At 39.4% G+C, this 20,880-nt stretch overlaps 1 protein-coding gene across 5 annotated transcripts; it reads left to right on the top strand.

The window, feature by feature from the left end:
* The first annotated feature begins 70 nt into the window (after positions 1-70).
* Positions 71-19,193, top strand: HNRNPR (heterogeneous nuclear ribonucleoprotein R). Of its 5 annotated transcripts, none has more exons than XM_071768051.1 (11): positions 72-225; positions 6,306-6,471; positions 8,712-8,830; positions 9,247-9,354; positions 10,081-10,194; positions 11,809-11,985; positions 13,300-13,435; positions 14,498-14,703; positions 15,406-15,555; positions 17,545-17,666; positions 17,859-19,193. In XM_071768051.1, exons 1-11 carry the CDS (start codon positions 151-153, stop codon positions 18,469-18,471), a joined length of 1,986 nt encoding a protein of 661 aa, XP_071624152.1. In that variant the 5' UTR covers positions 72-150; the 3' UTR covers positions 18,472-19,193. The 5 variants fall into 5 exon arrangements, with proteins under 5 accessions (XP_071624155.1, XP_071624152.1, XP_071624151.1 ...); XM_071768050.1 differs by having other exon boundaries at positions 85-225; positions 6,303-6,471; XM_071768054.1 differs by lacking the exon at positions 6,306-6,471 and having other exon boundaries at positions 71-225.
* Positions 19,194-20,880: the final 1,687 nt, after the last annotated feature.

Here is a 20,880-nt window from a genome sequence, read left to right as displayed (position 1 = left end):
CTGCCGGCAGGACCCGCGCGTCCCGCCCCCCGCCTCCCATAGGCGCCGCCGCCCGCTCGTCCTGAGCGCGCGTTGCTGAGTGGCTGAAGCAGCGGTCCCTGGAAACAGTTCCGGGAAACCCCGCGTGTTGCCGGGGTCGCGCCGCCGTCCATGAGGAGAAGGAGGAGCGCGCGCCATTTGCCGTCGCTGCTTGGGCCCGAGCTGCGCCGCGCAGGCCCCGCTCCGGTGAGTTCCCCGGGGGCCGCCGGGGGCGACAAGGGGAGGCCTCAGCGGGGAGGGGGCTCCGCGGCTTGGGGAGAGGGCTCCCGCGTAGGCCCTGCGGTGGGGCGGGCCGGTGCGGGCTCTGATTAGGCCCAGGGGTGGCGGAGGCGGGCCTGGGGCGCTGGCGCCGCGTCGGAGAGCGGGGCGGGGGCGTCGCTGGGTGCCGGCCGCGGCCCGTCCGTCCTGTAGGCCGCGGCGGGACGGTCGGGCGAGCCGGCAGTGCGCGGGAGCTGGGGCCGGGTAGCAGCCCGGGGGCGGGCCCTGCGGCCTGGCGGGGGGAGGGCGGCTCGACGCCGCGGGGCGGCCCGGGCCCTGCATGGGGAGGGCAGCCCGGCCGCGGACTGAGGTGCCCCGCTCCGCCCGGCCGTCGGGATTAGGTTTGCATGTGGCGGGGAGCCTGGACGCGATTTTCTCGCGGTGCTGCTGCGAGGGGCAGCGGCGGTGCGGCCGATGCTCCGGGCATCGAGTCCCTTCTCAGTTTCCCCCGGCGCCGCGGAGCTGTAGCGCTGCCGCAGTTTAGTTGGCCTTGGCAGGCAGGGGCCGCGGCTGCCGTGTGGGGCCCAGCATAGGTTTCGGCACAAAATGTATCGCAGTTGCAGCCTCTACAGTCGTGCGTAGCCTGTCCCGCTTTGGGAGAGAGAACTGCCCTGCACCTGCTCACTGCTGGCGGGTTCGCGCTTCGTACTTGGGTTGAGAGAGGAAGGCTTGTCAGATACTCAGAAGGAGGGATTGTCCCGCGATTTGTTTCTGAGGCGCTGTTTTTCTTAAATGGGCTTTTAAGACAGGACTTCACCAAATCTTCAAGTTTTGCTTAAATGCATAAGTATTGCTTTTATTTTTCAGATGAGACTCTACTATCAGTAGAGTCTCTACTGGTTACTGCGTATCAGTTTTTGAATGTGGCTAATTATATACTTACGTTTGATTACTCGATTTGAAGAAGTTGTTTGGATTCCCCTCTCTGTGAGGGGTCCTGCCAGCAGTGATCTGTTTGTGCTGCAAAGGATGTTAATGTTTATGAAGCTGATTTTGTAGTCACCGCTTCCCCCCGCCCCCCTTCCAGATTACCCTTTGTATAACAGAATTTTTTCTATGTCTTATAAAAGTAAAGGTAATCAATCTAGAATTCTGCATCTTGTGTTATTTTATTTATGCAAACTGTGGTGCTTGTAACCTAGCAGAGTCTGCTTGATAATATTGTAGCCTAGAAAGAGTATTTCCCACTGCTATTCCTGCAAGTAGCTAATAGCCTTAGCTCTCAGTTTGTGTCTAGATGTGAACAATTTGAGTAATATTTGAGCCTCCTGCTAAGACTCAAGGTACTCAAGGTACAAGCAATACTCCCAGCTTTCTTAGGTAAAGATCTGAAAAGCTCTTTGAGGATAAATTTGTCAGAACAACCAACCAGATGAGCTATGAATGGCCAAGTCCAGTTAGAAATGGGCACATCCAGACTCTCTAATTCAGGTTAGTAAAATGTAGTGGCAGCTCCTGCAGTCAGTGCTGTATTTTAACAGCACAATGAATGCCTTGCACGCCTGTTGTGCTGATCTCCCAGTGATACTTGTGTAGACACTGTGGTGTAGTTTTTGTGTGTTAGTCTCTGGCTTAGCATTGTGATGGGGGTTCTCAGATTTTTTCATTCCGTGGAGTGGAAAAGCCTGAGAACTCTGTTGGAGGGATGAGGGTGCTAACTACACTTTGTTGTAAAGATAGCCTGCCACTGAAACCCTGGTGTGGAAACTTGGCTTATGTGTGAAGGTCTGCAGCATGGGATAACTTAGGAAAAAGTCATCTTGCTAATATATATCATAATTAAGCTGTTAAAAGCTATGGTACAAAAGAAATGGCTATTAAAACTTGAAAAAGTAAAGACAAGTGCCAGCAATGTTTGTGACTGAGCCCCCAGTTCTTTCTTTTAGTAAGGGTTCTTCTCTTCCTGTTTTGACAAGAACCTTCTTGAATTAAGGGTCTACACTTGTTTTCTTTTTCATAAAACAACCCAAAACAAAACAACAACAAAAAAAAAACCAAACCCCAAGACAAAACAAAAAACCCACAAAACAAAGCCCAAAGCAATGACAACAAAAATCCTCAAAACTTCCCCTCAGTGCTGTATTTAATGTGGTAATACTGAAAAGCTTGTCAGAGATAATACAGTGAATAGAAGGAATAGTAAAATAAGCTAACTGAATTACTTTGGTGCTGGTTTTAACTATGAATTAGTTATGTTTCCTGTGCACCAAGTGCAACAGGTTCAGTTCCTCCATGAAATCAGCAGTTATGTAGCAGAAGGCTGAAAGCTGCATTGATAGATAATCACAGTGAAGTTGGTTTTGGTAGTTTGGGAGATTGTCCCTTTGCAAGGAATTACCATTCCTGCTCATTTAAGCTGCTACAAAGCATGTTTTGAGTTAACTAGACTGTGATTTTTATAATTAATTGGGTGGAGTTACACTCAGTGTGTGGGTGGCAGTCTCTGTTAGGTGCATGGTATAAAATACACAGAATAGTAACATCATGGCTATTTAATCAGTGATATCAGATTGAGACTGAGATCAGGTTTCTGTTTTCCAGGTGTCACACACTGTTAGGCTCAGACGTGTGTAATTTTTGTATTTTCTAGAAAAAAATTGCTGTTTGAGCCACTTAAGTAATTAAACATAAGAAGCAATTTGTTTCTGGGTAATTTAGAAGCACCTGTAGTTGTGATCCCTTACTTGTCATATGATTTAGAGCTTTAAAAAAGAACCAAGCACTTTACTCTTTTTAGATGCAGGAATTCTAGCAGAAAGATTGTTGATGCCAAAACCATGTTTTATATCATGAAGTATTCAGTATCTTCAGAAGAACATTGTTGGCAGCAACAGTGTGAAGTTTGAAATGAGAAAAATCTTTCCCTTCCCCATGCACACAGCTCTGAGGTGGTGAAATTAGGTGACCTTGGGCACCAGTGGGGATTCTCATTGCCCCCAAAGGGTGATTATTACAGCTGCTCATTTAGTAAGCATGTTTTTGTGTGCACTGTTTTTAATTCATCCATTTCTGCATGTTGTAAAAACAAATGCATAGTCCACACATACTAATATACATAATCCTTATAATAAATATTTAAAATCTTTTTGATTCAACTAGTCTCCCTCTTTTCTAGATATGAGTTACTTAATGCAGATGAAAAACTCTTGAGTGTGTGCAGGTGCACTTCTGTGTCCCCTGGCTTGTCCCAGGCTGAGGCACATGGAGATGCTGCACATGCAAATGTAGATACTGCTGCTTTTTATTCTTGAACAGCTAAATTTGTTAGAGGATAAAAAAGGTAATAAAATACATGAGCATTTTTCTTATTGCCTAAATTATGTTAAAAGTGCTGTTCTTGATAGCTGCATGTAGCTGATGTTATCTAGAGGGAGAGCTAAATGGTCTTTTAGCCATGACTTTCACCCACATATTTCTACTGAACTCAAGAGTGCAGGTTCAGTATTGTAAGAAAAATAATTTTCATTGTTGGTGATCAGTCAGGAAGAAGAGTCAGCCTAATGTCAGATTTCTGGCCAAGCTTTCAAAGCCAGCAGGGAACCTTATTACTATAACTGTGAAAAGAAATATATTTTTTTCTGGATGCTCTTGGGACCTGAATATTTTGACAGCTCTGTCACCTCAGAATTTTCCAGAGTATGTTTCTTTAAGGAAGTCTTTTAAATTAAGTTTGTGGGACAGGAAATAGCTAAAATGTCACCAGCTGTGATGCTGTGTAGAAATCTGATACTTGGAGGTGAGATAGTTCTCCACACACTGGTGTAGCTTTGTGAAGAAGGTAGATATCGTGCCATGCTGTTAGGCACTGGACATGCCCTGCCAGAAGTTTGGGTTATTGAACTGCAGAGGAGGTGGCTCTACCTTGTTCAGTTGTAGAGAACACTGAGAACAGGGCTAAACTTTTGGGTATGTGACACTTGCAAGATAATCTGTGTCCAGAAAAAATAATGTCTGGGAGCATCACCTTAGTTGTTTCCAATAACTTTTCTCTGTTGGCTTAGCCTTACAATTCTTGGGTATGTTGTTTTGTGGTGGATTTTTTGTTGTTGTTGTTGTTGTGGTGTTTTTTTGTTTGTTTGTTTGTTTGGTTTTTTTTTGATCCAGGGAAGACAATATATGTGTGAGTAAGTGGCTTTTTCAGGCAGTAAAAAGGTGAAAAAAACCCCAAACAACAAACCCTGCTTTGTGTATCTCTCGTGTATATCATCCTGTGCATTTTTGAGAAGAGGGATTTAGAATGACACTGCACCCAAGGAGTTGTCAGTGTCATTGCCCTGCACTATTTGACATTTGAGATCTTGCAGAGGCTACCAAGCAGACAATCAGCTGATTTTTGTTTTCCATGATTTTTGTAATGTACAGTAACAATGTTCAGTTAGTGCTTTGAAAGTTCAGTCAGTACTTGTAACGATAGCAAAGCATTATTGTACTCTTCAGGTTGCATTTTTTTCTTTTGTGGTTAGACTATAGTCATGGTTGCTTTTAAGTAAGCTGAATTGGGTAGAAAGCAGTTTCTTTGTCAAGTAACAAAGTGTGTTTAAATAAATGAGCTATGTAGGTATGGAAATCTTCCTTTTTTTTTTTTTTCCTTCACTATTTGCATAAAGAATTGGCATCTGACAGAGCAGCAATGTGAGGTAGCAGTACATCCCTAAACTTGCCCTTCAAGTCAAGACAGCTTTAGTAAAATAATTACTTTTCTGTCTGAAGAAAAACAATTACTTTTTTTTCTTTGCTCAAGTTTGTAGATCTTCCTAGAGTATCTTCCAAAAAGTTTGTGAGCTTTTTTGTAGTCTAGAAGGGAGTGGTACACAAGTGACAGAGGTGTGGTTATGTTTGGAGACTATTTTTGCAGCATAGTAAATAGCTGGAGGCTTCAGCATCTAAAAAACCCCACTTGTTCCCAAATCATCTACATACCTGTATCCCAGTAATTAATTGCATTGCTCTGACCATGCTGCATATGTCTATCCAGTTATCATTTCACTGCTGATATTTTGCTTCTTCTGTATCTTTAAAAGCCAGAGGCTCATTTCATTTTTGAACTTACAGCTGATCATCCCCATGTTCTCTGCTGGGTAGTTGAATTGCTTTGTCAGCCTTTTTATTGGAGAGTACTAAGTAACAGCTGTCTGGTTAATTGAGAAATTGAAACTGTTTTTAATGAATTGGGCAATGCCCACTGGAATTGTCTGAGAAGATACTTGTGCATTTTTTAGTGCACATACTTGGAATGAGTTTGTTAATTCTGAAAGCAGGTCTTTTTATTTATGTAAGAACTGAAGATGCTGCAGTCATGGCTTCCTTTTAAACCAATGTTATATATTATACAAAAAATAGCTGTGATTTCTAGACCTCCTATTTGAGTAAAATGGAAAGCACACAAATGGTTCAGTTGCAGCTTCAAATTACAATGTGCATTAGAATGCAATTTTTCTGTCCTTACTGTGTTTTTTGACAGTGTTGTGAGAAAGTGTTTGGCTAGTCTTATGCATCCTGTTGGGTTTGAAGGAAGACATGGCAATAAGCCAAGAAAGTGAAAATTAGCAAACAAGTACTGACATTTTAATACATTAAGCTATCCTGCAGGGTTATGTGTTCACTAAATTTTAAGCAATTATTTAAAAGTAGAGGAACGGGAAATGAAAATAGTGCTAGTTTTTCTGATTCTTTGTTGAAGGATGTTGTTATCATATCCCAGTACATTCTAGCTGCTATGGTAACCAGTTAACTTACTGACAATCAGCAGATAAAAGTTTAGACATCATTATGTACATGAAGTACATTTAAAAAAAAATGTAAATTCTTCCATGTACATTATCCACAGTATTAAGGGTTGTACTTTCTTTTGAACCTTAGATCAGCTGCATCCAGAAAGTATTAAATAAAACTTTTGATACAGGTCATTTGCAGCATGTATACAAATTAGTTTAGATAAATCATGCATTGTCCTACAAACTAGTTATTTCTGGCTCATTGTAATATAGCTCCTGAATTTTTTCCAGCAGCATAATAAAATGGCTAATCAGGTGAATGGTAATGCGGTACAGTTAAAAGAAGAGGAAGAACCAATGGATACTTCCAGTGTAACTCACACAGAACACTACAAGACACTGATAGAGGCAGGCCTCCCACAGAAGGTGGCAGAGAGACTTGATGAAATATTTCAGACAGGTATAATATGCATTTCTTGTTTCTGACTGGTTATGAAAGTGAGGGCATACCATTTTCAAATTTTTATAGATTAAGGTTTAAAAGTTCATTGTTTTTGATCTGTGTAGCTCTGAATGTTTTGCTACTTTGACTTCCCTAAAGGCAAATTGGGTTTGACATTTGCTAATTACTTGACACATCTTTAGTGCTGTATGTGATATCTTAGTTGCTTTAGGGCACAGAGCACTAGTTTCTTAGACATTGTCAAATAAAGTTGTATGTTTGAGCATACTAAACTGTACAATTTTTTTTCTTCAATCTGAATCATCGTTTTGCTTTTACTTTTCTACTACCAACTCCTCACAGTGGTTCTTTAACACTCACAGGTTGGAGAGGTGACTTAGTGAGGGAAGCAACTAGCTTGTCTTGCCTGGGACTACATTTGAATTGAGTCTGCCTGTGGATTTTTTGTTCTCTCTAGTTTTGAGTGGACAGTTTAATCCATGTTGGTTATTACACTGAAACGTTCAGTTTGACACTGACTGTTTTTCAACAAAGTTGAGGACTAAGCTATCGAGCAAATTGAGCAACACCTTGCTGGTAGCAAGTGGTCTCTGCAACTTCTAGAGAGGTTTCTTTATAATCAAAGGTTTTTCTATTTTGTTTTTGTAACCCCCTCACTATTTTCTCCTGTAGGCAGGGGCTTCCTTTTCCTCTTTAGAGTGTGTTTTGTGAACAGATATACAAGAAGCAGCAGAAATGCTCTATGCACTGATCTCGAATGCCTTGGTGGCAAGATGACAGTTTTTGTTGAAAAGAGGCAAAATTCACTGATCAAGAGAAGGTGGTTCAAAACCACTGCCTTCATCTTCAGTATGATGCTCTGGCTCGTGTGGATGATGTCTTTTGGAAGTCATTCACAAACTTCAGTCAGCTTTTATTGGTTTTAGACAAGCACTTCCTAACCGAGGGTCACACTGATGTGCACTTGATGGTTTGAGAGGAGGTGTAAGTGCCTGGGCAGAGGAACCTGTGGGGGATCTAACAGCTGCAGCTGGGTTGTGTTGTGAGGAGTTACCAAGCTTTCCAGCCCAGAACCTGACTACCTAGTGTAATTCCACTGCATGAATAACCTGAAAACATTTATTTACACTTCTTAATTACACTGAAGATGTTTGCATTGTGCTGGAGTTTGTTAGCAAAGCAAACTACTTTTCACACCCGAGCTAAATTTGGGGCTGAACTTTGGGATTTTTAACCTGCTGAGGTCTTTATAAAGATACAGGTGTCTTCCAATATGCAGGATCACTTCTGAAATGTAGTCCTTGGGCTTGGCACTACTGTGCATTTTTGAAATCAAGTAGCAGTTAAATAATCTGTGTATTTTGGAGATCAAGCTGTTGCAGAGTTTTTGAGTTCTTGGTATCTGTCCTGTAGTTTAAGAAGTGCAAATCTTAGTCTGTATTTCTCACGTTCCACATCTTATACAAGTGCATTACAAAAGGAAAGAAATAAACCTGTAACTGTCCTTAAACAAAATAAGTGCTTCAGAACTGGTCCAGTGTTTCTTGGGGGAATCTGTACCTGTAAAATTAACATTAGCCTTTTCGGGTACATAGCAGGGCTTGTAAAGAATGGTTTTGAATTCTGGCTCTTGAGCTGCATAGAGCAACAAAATGAGTAAAAAAGAAAAAAAAGAGTTTAGACATAAAGCAAGTCCACTGATTTTTGCTTTCTGAAGTTGGAGGAAAAGAGTGAACAAACCATTCACTTCCTAATATTTTGTGGGGTAGAGCTTCATAAGTATTTGATTGTCAGTTTAGGTAGCTCCTTTTTCATGTACAGTAGGATACCTGTAATGTTCATGTCACCTTACTCTAGAACAGCTCCATTCAGAGAACAGGGTGTGAAACTTAAGGCAAACAAAATCCAAATTATCAGAAGTGAGCACGAGTTCACTGTTTCAAATTCTGGTGTGTAACACTGCTTTTCTGCAGCAGATTGGATTCCTGAATGTTAGAAAACACACGGAGTATAATCTCCCACGTCAGTTAGTGCTTAGGTATATACATTTTAATTTAACTTTTTTCATTGTTGTACTCATGTTCTTTCATATGCTTGTGTAGGAATATGTAATTCTATTAAATGTATAATTCTCTTGCTATGGAATGTAACATTTTGACTTTTAAAGCAAACTGCATAGTTCTTAGTTCATATGAAATACAGCAGAAATCTGTAACTTTTTTATCTTTAACTTTTAGGGTTGGTAGCTTATGTCGATCTTGATGAAAGAGCAATTGATGCTCTTAGGGAATTTAATGAAGAAGGAGCCCTCTCTGTATTACAGCAGTTTAAAGAAAGTGACCTGTCGCATGTACAGGTAAGGTGAGAGCTCCAGGAGTGTGAGCACATAAGTATGAATAGTGTCTGGCACTGCTGGCAGGAGAGTTGTAACTTAAAAATGTATTGATGTTGCTGTTTTCTAACATTTCAACCCCAAAACACAAGCCTTTAAAAAATGTGTAGGTTTTTGAGTGCAAAACAAAAGCTCCCAGATACTAAAAATGAGTGTGTTGTTAAGAAAGTAAGGTAAAAATACTCTCTGGAATCTACTGAATTTTTTCAGTTTGACAAGTTTGTTCAATTAATTATTATATTTCTAAAAGATATTTTTTTGACAGCTTGTTTATTTCATTGGCTTGATATAGTGACCTCATGGTATGGAGTGTAAGACTCGGTGGATTCCCAGGACTTTTCATATGCACAATTGAATTATTTTGTAAATTGTATCTGCAGAACAAAAGTGCATTTTTATGTGGAGTTATGAAGACCTACAGGCAAAGAGAGAAACAAGGCAGCAAAGTACAGGAATCAACGAAGGGACCAGATGAAGCAAAGATTAAGGTAATATTTAGAAAATACTGATGGTTCAATACTGCCTGATACATAACCCACATGCAGACTGAAGTAATTGTGAATTTACTTTAAAAGCATCAGAACTACCTGGATTAAGTGTGTTCACAATTGGCTTGAGAGAAATGTTTGCATGGTAAAAGATATAAAAGAGGAAGTGTTAGTTTAAAATTCACATTTTCCAGATTACCACAATTGTCAGAATGTACAAACTTAGTGTTATGTGAAGTCTATGAAAACATTGTCTATTTATTAAATCTTTTAGTTGTCCTTAAATATTAAAACTTTTGTGTCCTTGCAAAATTACTTTCAGACTAATCTGACATCTCAACAAACTTCTCTTTGCAAAGAAGCAAGGTACAGAGTGGGTGAAAAGACTTGCCTGGTGTTCTGGAGTTCTGGGGGTACTACATATGTAATGAAAAATAAGGGAAAAGAAAAACAAGTTCTTTCTGGTGACCTTGTATAAAACAAATGTTGCTGTTTGAGGTGATTTTTTTTTTTTATACCACCAAAATAACAGATTTTAAAATTTTTTTTTTTGTATTATCTCTCTCTTCATTATGCCTCTTACCAAATGTGGCAAGGAGCAGTTAAGGAAGTGCTTACCTTGTGACAAGTTTTTATTTTATATGTTTTAATCCACTGTCCTTCCTCCCTGTAACTATTGTGGCATGTTTGTTTTGTTTTGGTTTTTTTTTGTTTGTTTGTTTCCAGGCTTTGCTAGAGAGGACTGGTTACACTTTGGATGTAACTACAGGCCAGAGGAAATATGGGGGCCCTCCTCCAGATACTGTATATTCTGGTGTTCAACCTGGTATTGGAACAGAGGTTGGTATATACAGAGTGATCTGTTCTTTTGCATCTTTGTGTAAACTTATAAATAAGAGTAGAGTGTGTTACCTGAGCTGAACTGTAATATTGGTCTTGTGGAATTGTTTGTGGTCTAAAGTTTGCAGAGATGGAACCAGAGACTGGAAAGATAGAAGGAAACAGAAGCTTTCAGAATGCTAAATCTTTGGTAGATAGATGGATAAGCAGGCTGTTTGTATTTGAATTAGGAATTTTCTTTTTTATCAAATCTTCTGCTCTGGTTTCATCTAGAAGCAGTGGCATCTGAAACAAAGATTTTAAGTTGCCTTTTTGCATTTGACTGACTTAGATATGGAGAATTCAACTGACAGTATCACTGCTTTAGTAGCAAGCTGGAGTTCCTGTCTTGTCCATTTCCATGATGCTATCAGGTTTTTGTCTTTAAAAACTGCATGGGTTTTGGAATGAAGTGTTCCAGGTGTAATGACAATGGAATTACCTATCTGTAGGGATTTCTAAGCTTTTCAGGGAGACAGGAAGGGAAAGCCTGTTGGTTCTGCTATTAAATTTTCACTCTGTGTGATAATTTTTTTTTCCCCAGTAGCAAATAAATATTACTCAGTTGGCATTCACACTGAACTGAGAGAGGCTGAGCCTGTTGAAAGAAATGTTCTGGAAACTGAGTTTGAGGAGTACTTGTTCCATGGAGAAATATCTAAGGGTTCTAGCTTTCCTTTGGAGAAAAATAATTTGTGTTCCACAATTCTAATCAGTGATCATGTTCTCCTAATGGGTTTGTTCATATCAATGTTTCCATGGCCATTCTGAGTGTCTAGTTCTCAAATTATCAGTCCTTCTGTACCAGATACCACTATGGCAAGGACTTGCCTAGATAGAAAAGGTTGACTCCTAGTTTTTTTTTTTTTTTACTCCAAATAAACAGTATATGGAATATTTTGCTTGTATTAACAATCCTGAGGAGAGCTGCAGTGATTAAAAAGTTTGGAGAGGGAGACCTCAGCTGAGGAGATTAAATTCCATAGTGAAACTTTACCAACATTTATTGTAATCTCTCTATGTAAGGAGCAAAAAACTTCAGATTTTCTCAGACATACATCAAAATGTTTGGTGAAGGCTGAAAGTAATATAGGTGAGAAATAAGATTGTGGTAGATGTTAAAAGTGAAAAATGCAAAGTGGTTAATTTGAGGATTTTTGTAGACTTCTCTGTAGCTTTATGATGAAGTTTCAGTTACAAAATTATATGAAAATACTACACGAGCAAGAAGCTCTTGGCCTGCTTTAATGCAGGATACTCACCTAGATATGTTTTTAGATATGTTTGGGTTTAATTACCAAAATTATAATCAGGTAAGAACCATTTAGGTCCCCACTGGTGGGAACTTACAACTTCTTCAGTACAGATAACAAAACCAGGTTTTCCATGAGAAAAAAAGTAGTACTGACTGTGGGAGGTTTAGTAGCCTTGGCAGGACATGTGATGGTGGCTGCAGTGGCAGCCATAGTGCTTCTGCTGTGATGTTTTGTGCTCCAATGTGCTTCCATTCCCAGGAACTTTCAGGTATTAAAAGGTTGGATTTATGAAAGTTTTAAGTGTTCTCTTCCTTTTTAGGTTTTTGTTGGTAAGATTCCCCGAGACTTGTATGAAGATGAACTGGTACCACTCTTTGAGAAAGCTGGTCCCATTTGGGATCTGCGCCTCATGATGGATCCTCTTTCTGGTCAGAACAGAGGTTATGCTTTCATTACTTTCTGCAGTAAAGATGCAGCACAGGAAGCAGTCAAACTGGTGAGTAACTTCCAAGCTGGACACGACAGTGCAGGCAGCAAGCAGGTTGTAATCTCTTAATTAAGTCTTTGAAGTGTTCTGTTAAGGCATCACTTGACATACTCAAAATTTTACTTTCTTAAAAATTGCCTCCTGATTTGATTTAGTGAATGCAAGTTGCAGTCCTAAAAGTAGAACATTGTTTGCTGTGGTCTACTGCAGTCCATTAGAAGACCTTGATGGTTACAGTAAGAGTTTACTTGATTACAGCTGGAAAATATACTCTCTAAGCTTTGCTGTATTTAAGTTTTTTCAGCCTTCAGCTTTCAGAGCATCATTAAAGATGCTCTGTTCTGCTGCTGTGGAGGTCCTGACTTGGTGCTCCTTATGGTTCATGGTGGCCTTTAGTTCTTTCTGTTGGCAGTTGTGCATTTAGCTCACTACATGCATCCTGGGTGGTTTGGTAACAGCCACAGAGGAATCCCTAGAGGTAAAATAAGAGGCAGCAGTTTGGTTTGGGCCACCTTCCTTTGTCCTTGCCTCTGCATGAGAGGAGGAAGTAGTATCAAGCAGATCAGTGTATGTCTCAAGGCTTTGGATATGGCTGTGAAAAACTGCTACAAGTGGGTGAAACACTTTATATCATTTGCCTTAGAATTCAGTTGATGCTGTATGAAAAAGGGGAAGAAACCTAAGCATCTAATTAAGCTGGGGGGAGGAGGAGAAGAAGAAGCCCTGAGACCTAGAGAATCTTAAAAAGTGATTCTGTTGCACTGTGAGTGCTTCAAAAGGTGTCATTTGTCTCTAGATGTTCCAGTGTTTGATTCCTCAAATGTTTTAATGTCTTGAGAAGTAGTTGCAGTTGTTAGGTTAGGTCCTCCCAGGACTAGAGATTGCTTGTCCCTTTCTCCTTTTTAGAACCTCCTTGGATGTTTCCTGAAGCAGATGCACAAAATAGTTTTTGCAATTGAATGCTTCTGGGTATTTGAGTCCCAGCTTAGGAAGCAGTCAGTCAACAATTGCCTAGAGAGATCTGTCAAGTCTGAAATAAATAGAAGGTGAATGAATTTACCCCATGCAATGTGTCTATGCTCAGAGTTGTGTTTTAGTTTCTTTGTAGCATTCTGTTCATCTGAGCTTCTGAAGTTTCTGTGGAAAAGCTGAGCTTTCTTCCAAGTGAATGCTGACCCAAATACAGCAGTTGTAGTAATTCTCTTGCAGTGTGAATTCAGTGTACTGTGTATGACAGATCACAATAAATAGCTATTTTTGTGATTTTGAAGATATTTTCATTCATATTATTGTTGATAAAGCAAATGCATTTTGTTTTCTCAGTGTGACAACTATGAAATCCGTCCTGGGAAGCACCTCGGAGTATGCATCTCTGTGGCAAACAACAGGTTATTTGTTGGGTCAATTCCAAAGAACAAGACTAAGGAAAACATATTGGAAGAGTTCAGTAAAGTTACAGGTAAGACCTTTTTAACAAGTTTTTCACACTGACCTCAAATACCAGGCAGTCTTTCTGTTTTGTAGGTTTAGTTATGTGACAGTTGCATTCAGCTATGATTCAGACTTTTTCCAAGTTGGATTTCAAGTTTGTTGCTGGTAGAAATGTTACATATCAAATATATTTTATGGCAAAATGCAAAGGGGTTAGTGTCTGTTTTAGGTACTGTTAAATGAATGATAGTGTAGATTTACAATTTGAGAAAGAAATAACCCAAATGAATTTAGAAAACTGTGAAGGTTCTAATTCTTTTACTTGTTCTAGCTTTCTGTTGGAGACTATTTGTAACTGGATTTACACTGGGACTTGCTCTCAACTTCTTGGGGAGCCTCAAGCAAGTGTATGGCTGAGGAATGATGGAAAGGAGGGAATGCTAAATCAGTTTAGAGGGCATGTTACTGTAGTGGTTAATGACAGGTTAATTTCTGTCCCAGTTCTTCAGTGTTTTTTCCTACTATACATGCAGCAAGTAGGAAGAAAAGAAGTTGTCTCTCCACTGGAATGATGCTTCTGCTTTGAATAACAGAAATGAGGTCTTGATCACCTGCTCTTTTTCCTGTAGGAGAGTGTTAACCTACTGCTTCTTTTTTAGATTTGCTGTTTGTAAGTTTTTGGAAGTTTTTTTTTCTCCTTTAGTCACCTCTCCTCTTTTTGGAGACGTTTTCTTTCCAGCTTCTCTCTGAGGCATGGTACACGTCACATATTAATGCTGACTGCTTTCCAAAAAGTAAAAAGGGTTAAACAAATGATAGAAAGCTTACACTGTGTGAACTGTTCAGATTGATGTTTTCCAGGGCCTGATTGTGAGGTAAGTTTGTTCTGGAGAATTTCACTTGCTAGGTCAGCTGTTTCTGGGTAAATTGGATTTCTGTTAATTGTTTTGCTTTTCTTGTACTCCCTTTTTCAGCCGTTAAATTCAAACGCTGTGCACTACAGAATACAAGTGAAGGCATTTTACAGTAGACTTCACATATTTTTTTTTTTCTTCCCTTTGGAGCTTAATACTAAAGACCTGTTTTTCAGAGGGTTTGGTGGATGTAATCTTGTATCATCAACCTGATGATAAAAAGAAGAATCGAGGATTCTGCTTCTTGGAGTATGAGGATCACAAGTCAGCAGCACAAGCTCGCCGCCGCCTGATGAGTGGGAAGGTGAAGGTCTGGGGAAATGTTGTGACAGTGGAATGGGCTGATCCAGTAGAGGAACCTGATCCAGAAGTGATGGCAAAGGTAAGTACAGAGGCTTAACTGAATTCTTCTGTCCTGGGGGAGGAATTTCTTTATGCCAGAGTGATGAAGAGTTGTTTCAGCTGAGCAATGCGAGGTTTGAGGCACAAAAAGTTAGGGAGCATTTTTGTAGTTAACCATACCTGTTGTCATGGACTGAGCACTACAAACAAGTAGCAATTGTAAGAGGTTGGGAATGTGCTTTTGTAACCTACTGTTCACATTTAAACTATTATCTTATGGGTTGGCACATAAATATGTTCATCATCTGCTTCTGCTGCTAATCAGTACTTAGGTGGCTATCTTGTAAAACTGTTTTCTGGAGTCAAGTGAAGCTCAAGTGAAGTTGAGCACAGGGAATGACATGCTCTCTTTCCCTGTGTTTTTGGGATAATTCAGCTGCTTCTGGGGTCTATTATGAAAATGTTCCTGGGATTTGTAGCATCCCAGAGGCAGAAAATACACAAAAAAAATTGTGTATTCTTCGCATCATGAAAGGGAGCTGTGGAAGGAGAGAATTTGTAGAAACTTGATACAGGTAATGCAAGGGTTTTCTTTTTATTTTTTTGAAACAGCTGCAGAATTTACAACATCACCCAAAATTTCTTAATGCAGAAAAGGGAGAATAACATTTTACTAGTTTGGTAGTTTCCTTTGAAGCTTGATTTGTAAAGCTCACAGCTTCCATTTTCATTTTTTCACCAGGTGAAAGTTTTATTTGTAAGAAACTTGGCAACTACTGTGACAGAAGAAATTCTTGAGAAATCCTTTTCTGAATTTGGAAAGCTGGAAAGAGTAAAGAAGTTGAAGGATTATGCTTTTGTTCATTTTGAGGACAGAGGCGCAGCAGTGAAGGTGGGTTGGTTATTCCTTCCTAGCTAAATTGATGTGAGCAGTTTATATTGTAAAAGTGGTTTTAGGAGATTTCTTTGCTGTAAATACCTAGATAAGACAATGTGTAGAGCCCATTTAATAAGGTTCCCATTGTGAGAATTTTAACACTAATAATTTTGTTCCTGTGATTTCAGTAGCTAGGAGGATGTGGAACTTGCTAAGGGCAAGTAAACAAGTAGTCTGGAAAAGAGGTATAGACCAATACAAGAGAATCTAAAGAAGAAAAAAATCAACCTAGACAGTTTTTCTGAGGAGACACTGGCTGAAGGTATTAGTTGTCTCTCAAAGAGTTTATAGGCTGTGGGTAGTTTTGGAGTGACAAAAGTATGGAATAAAAATTGTAAGATGTAAAAAAATGCCTTGTGAAGGGAAGAAAAAATGGCTTTAGTGACTCCCTTAATGCATTACCTGTTTTTAACTCTGCTCTTTGGAAGCCACCTTCTAAATGAATCTTCAACATGGCAGCTTCAAAGGTGTCTTCCTCTTTATCTAGGAGCAGCTGAGAGGCTTGTTAATCTCTGCTGTTCATCCTTTGGTCAAATGAATTCTATTGAAATTATTCTGTTTTTTAAAGCCATAGTTTATGGGGGGCAGAAGAAGGGAAATGTATCCCTCTGTAAGTATATTGGGTATGGTGTATGTGGCTACATGGACAGTTCAGAGACACTTTGTTCTAGGTTTATTAATAATTTTATCACCACTAAGTTATTCACAGTTTTCCTACCCACCAAAGTAAGGTTTAGAATACTCCTGAGTTTGGCTTTAGGTTGTCATTCACATTTAATGAAGATGAAATCAGTTTGGATAGGTTTAGACCATGTCCAAGAGAAGGATAAGACAGGGTTGACAGGGTCAGTCAGCAACACCCTCTTACATGCTTTAGTGTAGCATTTCTTCAACAGCCTCTAATCCCTTTCCAGTAGATCTTTTAAATGCTGTTTTAGATTTGAGCAACTATAAACTTGTAGCAGATGAGAAAATACAGATGGAATGATGAAAACAAGCTGGAATCCTACCACATGTGCCCAAAGTGACTGATACGTGGCCACTACACTGGTTTATGAATTTTGTGGCATTTTTGTATATGGGTGTGTTGTTTATTTTGTAATGAAAGCATCATGGTGTTAATGTGTGGAATTGGCTGGTTCCAGTGTCTTTATTTTCATACCTTCTTTGAAGTAAATGACCATGATCTCTAATGCTGTTGAGGTATGTAGCTGTGCAGACATGTAGCCTTTGCTAATGCAGATATTAATCTGTGGAAATGATAAATGCAAAGCACCTAACTCCTGGTAAAAAACTGGGAGGGGGATGTAGTCCTAATATTATTTTGTGTGTGCATATTAATTTCCTGTTGTGCCTGCATTTGATAATAAAATTTACATGTTACTTTTCTGGAGAACTCTCTTAACACTTGATGAGGTTACCAGGTTTCACTAATTTTTTTCTCCTTAAGCCTTTGTCTTCAGAATTACTTAATTTTCTTAGACATTCATGTAGCACATTAAACTAGTTAGGGTGCCCAGATATAAAAATGTTCTTTTCTGTGTGTGTGTGCTCTACCTGGCATAGAAGTACAGTGAGTGTTTGTGTTGTTGAATAGTGACATCTTCTGCAGGTGTGTTGCCAAACCACTTCTGGATGATACACAAACATAAAAAAATGATGGTGTTATGTCTGATTTTTAAACAATAATGCTCTATTTTAATGCCAGTCTTTTACCTTATTACATAAAGATAATGTTTGTGTTTTTTTTTAAAAATGCTGCTTCATTGTAACTGGTGAATAAAGTGGGACTTGAAAGAATGCTTGGTTACATTCTGTTTAGGTAGCACAGAAATGAAGCACTTGGCATAGTTCAGTCTGGAGCAGTCCAACCACCTGGCTTCTTTCAGTCAGTTTTGAACGGAAACACATTTTTTAGATGTTTCTCTTCTAATTTTTATACAGGCTATGAATGAAATGAATGGGAAAGAGATAGAAGGGGAAGAAATTGAAATAGTGTTAGCAAAGCCACCGGATAAGAAAAGGAAAGAGCGTCAGGCTGCCAGACAGGCCTCCAGAAGTACTGCGTGAGTGTTCATTCTTACACTGCTGTGATACTGCACACTGATGTTCTGCTGTAAAATGTGAGCTGGTTTAGAAGAACTCCGAGTGTCTTTTTTTTTCTCTCCGTGTGCATTGTTAATCAACAAGGGGAAAGTTGCACTTTCTTTTGGGAGGCTTAGGAAGATGAGTAATTGCATGTTTCTTTTTCTTAATAGGTATGAAGATTATTATTACTACCCTCCGCCTCGCATGCCACCTCCTATTAGAGGCAGAGGCCGTGGAGGCAGAGGTGGATATGGCTATCCCCCAGATTACTATGGCTATGAAGATTATTATGATGATTATTATGGTTATGACTATCACGACTACCGTGGTGGCTATGAAGATCCCTATTACGGCTATGATGATGGCTATGCTATAAGAGGAAGAGGAGGAGGAGGAAGGGGTGGGAGAGGTGCCCCTCCACCACCTAGGGGGCGGGGAGCACCACCACCAAGAGGTAGAGCTGGCTATTCACAGAGGGGGGCACCCATGGGACCACCAAGAGGAGCCAGGGGTGGGAGAGGGGGTCCTGCACAGCAGCAGAGAGGACGCGGTGCTCGTGGAGCCAGGGGCAACCGTGGGGGCAACGTAGGAGGCAAGAGAAAGGCAGATGGGTACAACCAACCCGATTCCAAACGCCGTCAGACCAACAACCAGCAGAACTGGGGCTCCCAACCCATCGCTCAACAGCCTCTCCAGCAAGGTGGTGACTATGCCGGTAACTATGGTTACAATAATGACAACCAGGAATTTTATCAGGATACTTATGGGCAACAGTGGAAGTAGACAAGTGAGGAGGGATTGAGAATATTGGAAACATAGAATTGGCTATAGCTCTACATCCTTCAAAACAAAATTGGCTTAATGTTTCATCCTTCAGTAGCGATTGGCTGCCATTTGTATTGGGCTGAAGAATCACTCTATTGTGTATATACTCGAGTCTCTTAGTTTTCTTTTTTTCATAAACGCACTTGGACATTACTGGGCTTGCAGAATTCCTGAACTCCATAAGGGGTTTCAATGCTTTTATCATTTTAGGCTTCATTTTAGCAGTTTAAAAGCAGGAATGGCACACTGTTCAATCATGATTTTGCAGAACCTCTGGTTTTGGACAGTTTCTTTTTTTATTTTATTTTATTTCTTTTTTTTTTTCTTCCTTTTTTTTCTTTTTTTTTTTTTTTTTTTTTTTTTGGATTTGGGATAGACTACATAGGAGTATGCTGTACATAAAAGTAAAAGCCAGTGCTTTGTCTTAGTAGTTTTAAGAAATTACAACAAATTAAGTTTTCTTGTATTGAAAATAACATGATTGTATGTTTTGCATTCCTAGGAGTAGGTTAACTGTGTTTTTAAATTGTTATAACTTCACACCTTTTTGAAAATCTGCCCTACAAAATTTGTTTGGCTTAAAACGTCAAAGCCGTGGCAATTTGTTCCTTGATGTGATTGTATTTCCAATTTCTTGTTCATGTAAGATTTCAATAAAACTCAAAAATCTATTCAAAACATTACCTATTTCAAATTCAATTGTGTCCTAAAACATTATTTCATTGGTAATTCTTGTGAAAAACATTGTTTTCAAAGTATAACTGCCAATGTGAGTGATCAAATTAATGCAAAATTTCTTGTGCTTTACAACTTGTAGCACTGTGGACATCAGACTGAAAACTAGCAGAAATTGTAGAAAGCCCAAATGGCACTCTTTGTTTAATTGATGTTCAGTAATTTACCAGCATTTAATTTTGAACCATTTTTTTTTTCTTTTAAAAAGTGTTGAAATGTATCCAAACATTCATAGAGATTTCTATTTTTAAATATAATCCTCTAATGTAATATGGAGAAGGAAGCAGAGCCTACAATGGTGTTAATTTTGTTACTTTTTATTATGTGCTGGGGAGTCCCTCTAAAGGCTGTTCTGCTAGGATCCAGCAGTATTGTATTACTCAGTGCACAAACACATAAGGAAATGGTTTTGATCTCAAGCATCTAAATCTAATTTAAGGTAATATTTGAGTAGAAATGAGAATTATAAATAAGGTGCTGTGGCACAGTAAGCTAAGTTCTTGCTACACATAGCACAAATGCACTCTTCATATTCTGCTTATTTCTGTCTTGACATTTTAATTTGATGTTCTGCCATGATGAACAATTTGCCTCAGAATTCTCATGCCTTGTAATAAAGGCTGTTAAAAGAAATACATATCTTTTGGGGGCATTACTTAGCTACATTATTGGGGTATTATGTGTTGCTTTGACCCTTGTCTTGGACATTCCCGGATGTCAGTTTTAACTGGCAAGTCATGACATTACTCTTCTGTTGCATCTGAGCCATTCTGTACCCCAATGAAGAACATTTGCTTCTCAAGAAAAGAAAGAAAGAAAGAAACAGATTTAAACTTTCTCTAAAGAAAACTATTGCCGGACCTCAAAATATCCAAATCAAATACATTTGCTCCTACTTGATTTGCAGCATTCTAAACACAGACTATTGAGGAAGTTAAAGCTTCAGTGGTCTTACTCCTCCCTTTGTCTTCTATTCCTGTCTGGTGTCTCTCAAGTGTATAATGTCAGAATGTAAACAGAAAGATGAACCTTCCCACCCCTAACTGTGGTGGGTCAGGTGTCTGATTGCATGGTTTGAGTTTTGACCTGGGCTGTCAGATGGAAAGTCAGGATGTGTAGCTGGTTCCCAGAAAGGAGTTTACCCCTCTGTCAGGCTCTTCCTTTCAGATTAATAGAGTTGGTCATAAATAATTTAAAATGCCTTTCAGTATTAGCATTTAGTACCTTAAAGCCCTTTTTTAGTTTGGGTTTTTTTGTTGGTTTTTTTGTTGTTTGTTTGTTTTTTTGTTTGTTCTTTTTTTTTTTTACTTCATAATGTTAGTGGGAGCAGTGAAGTCAGAGTATTGCCTGAGTATACATTTCAGGCTTGTAGTAAGGCTTTGCCTTGTAATTTTCTTGTAAAACAAGGATTTTCTGTCCTATCAGTATGACTTTGTAGTACTTCTCCAGCTTTCCTGGTGTTGCACAGTCCCTGTAGTCCCAATAAGTATTTGTTTTTCAGTAATCTCATTGCAGAGGGCATGTGGTACCAAGCAGCTTAGTTGGAATAAAATTTGAAGTATTTTCTATCCTGAAAGCAAGACAGTGTTCACATCCTGCATGGCTCAAGTGGTAGCCCAGGAGAGGTGAAGT

This window comes from Heliangelus exortis, chromosome 24, assembly GCF_036169615.1.
Source record: "Heliangelus exortis chromosome 24, bHelExo1.hap1, whole genome shotgun sequence".
In the NCBI taxonomy this organism is placed as follows: domain Eukaryota; kingdom Metazoa; phylum Chordata; class Aves; order Apodiformes; family Trochilidae; genus Heliangelus; species Heliangelus exortis.
This window is presented reverse-complemented; position numbering and strand designations above follow the sequence as displayed.

Bases quoted from the DNA above. Each gene is read 5' to 3' on its own strand.
- HNRNPR (XM_071768050.1), top strand. From the start codon at position 151: ATGAGGAGAAGGAGGAGCGCGCGCCATTTGCCGTCGCTGCTTGGGCCC. The intron at 226-6,302 runs GTGAGTTCCCCG...AATTTTTTCCAG, and splicing joins GCCGCGCAGGCCCCGCTCCG to CAGCATAATAAAATGGCTAA. The intron at 15,556-17,544 runs GTGGGTTGGTTA...ATTTTTATACAG, and splicing joins ACAGAGGCGCAGCAGTGAAG to GCTATGAATGAAATGAATGG.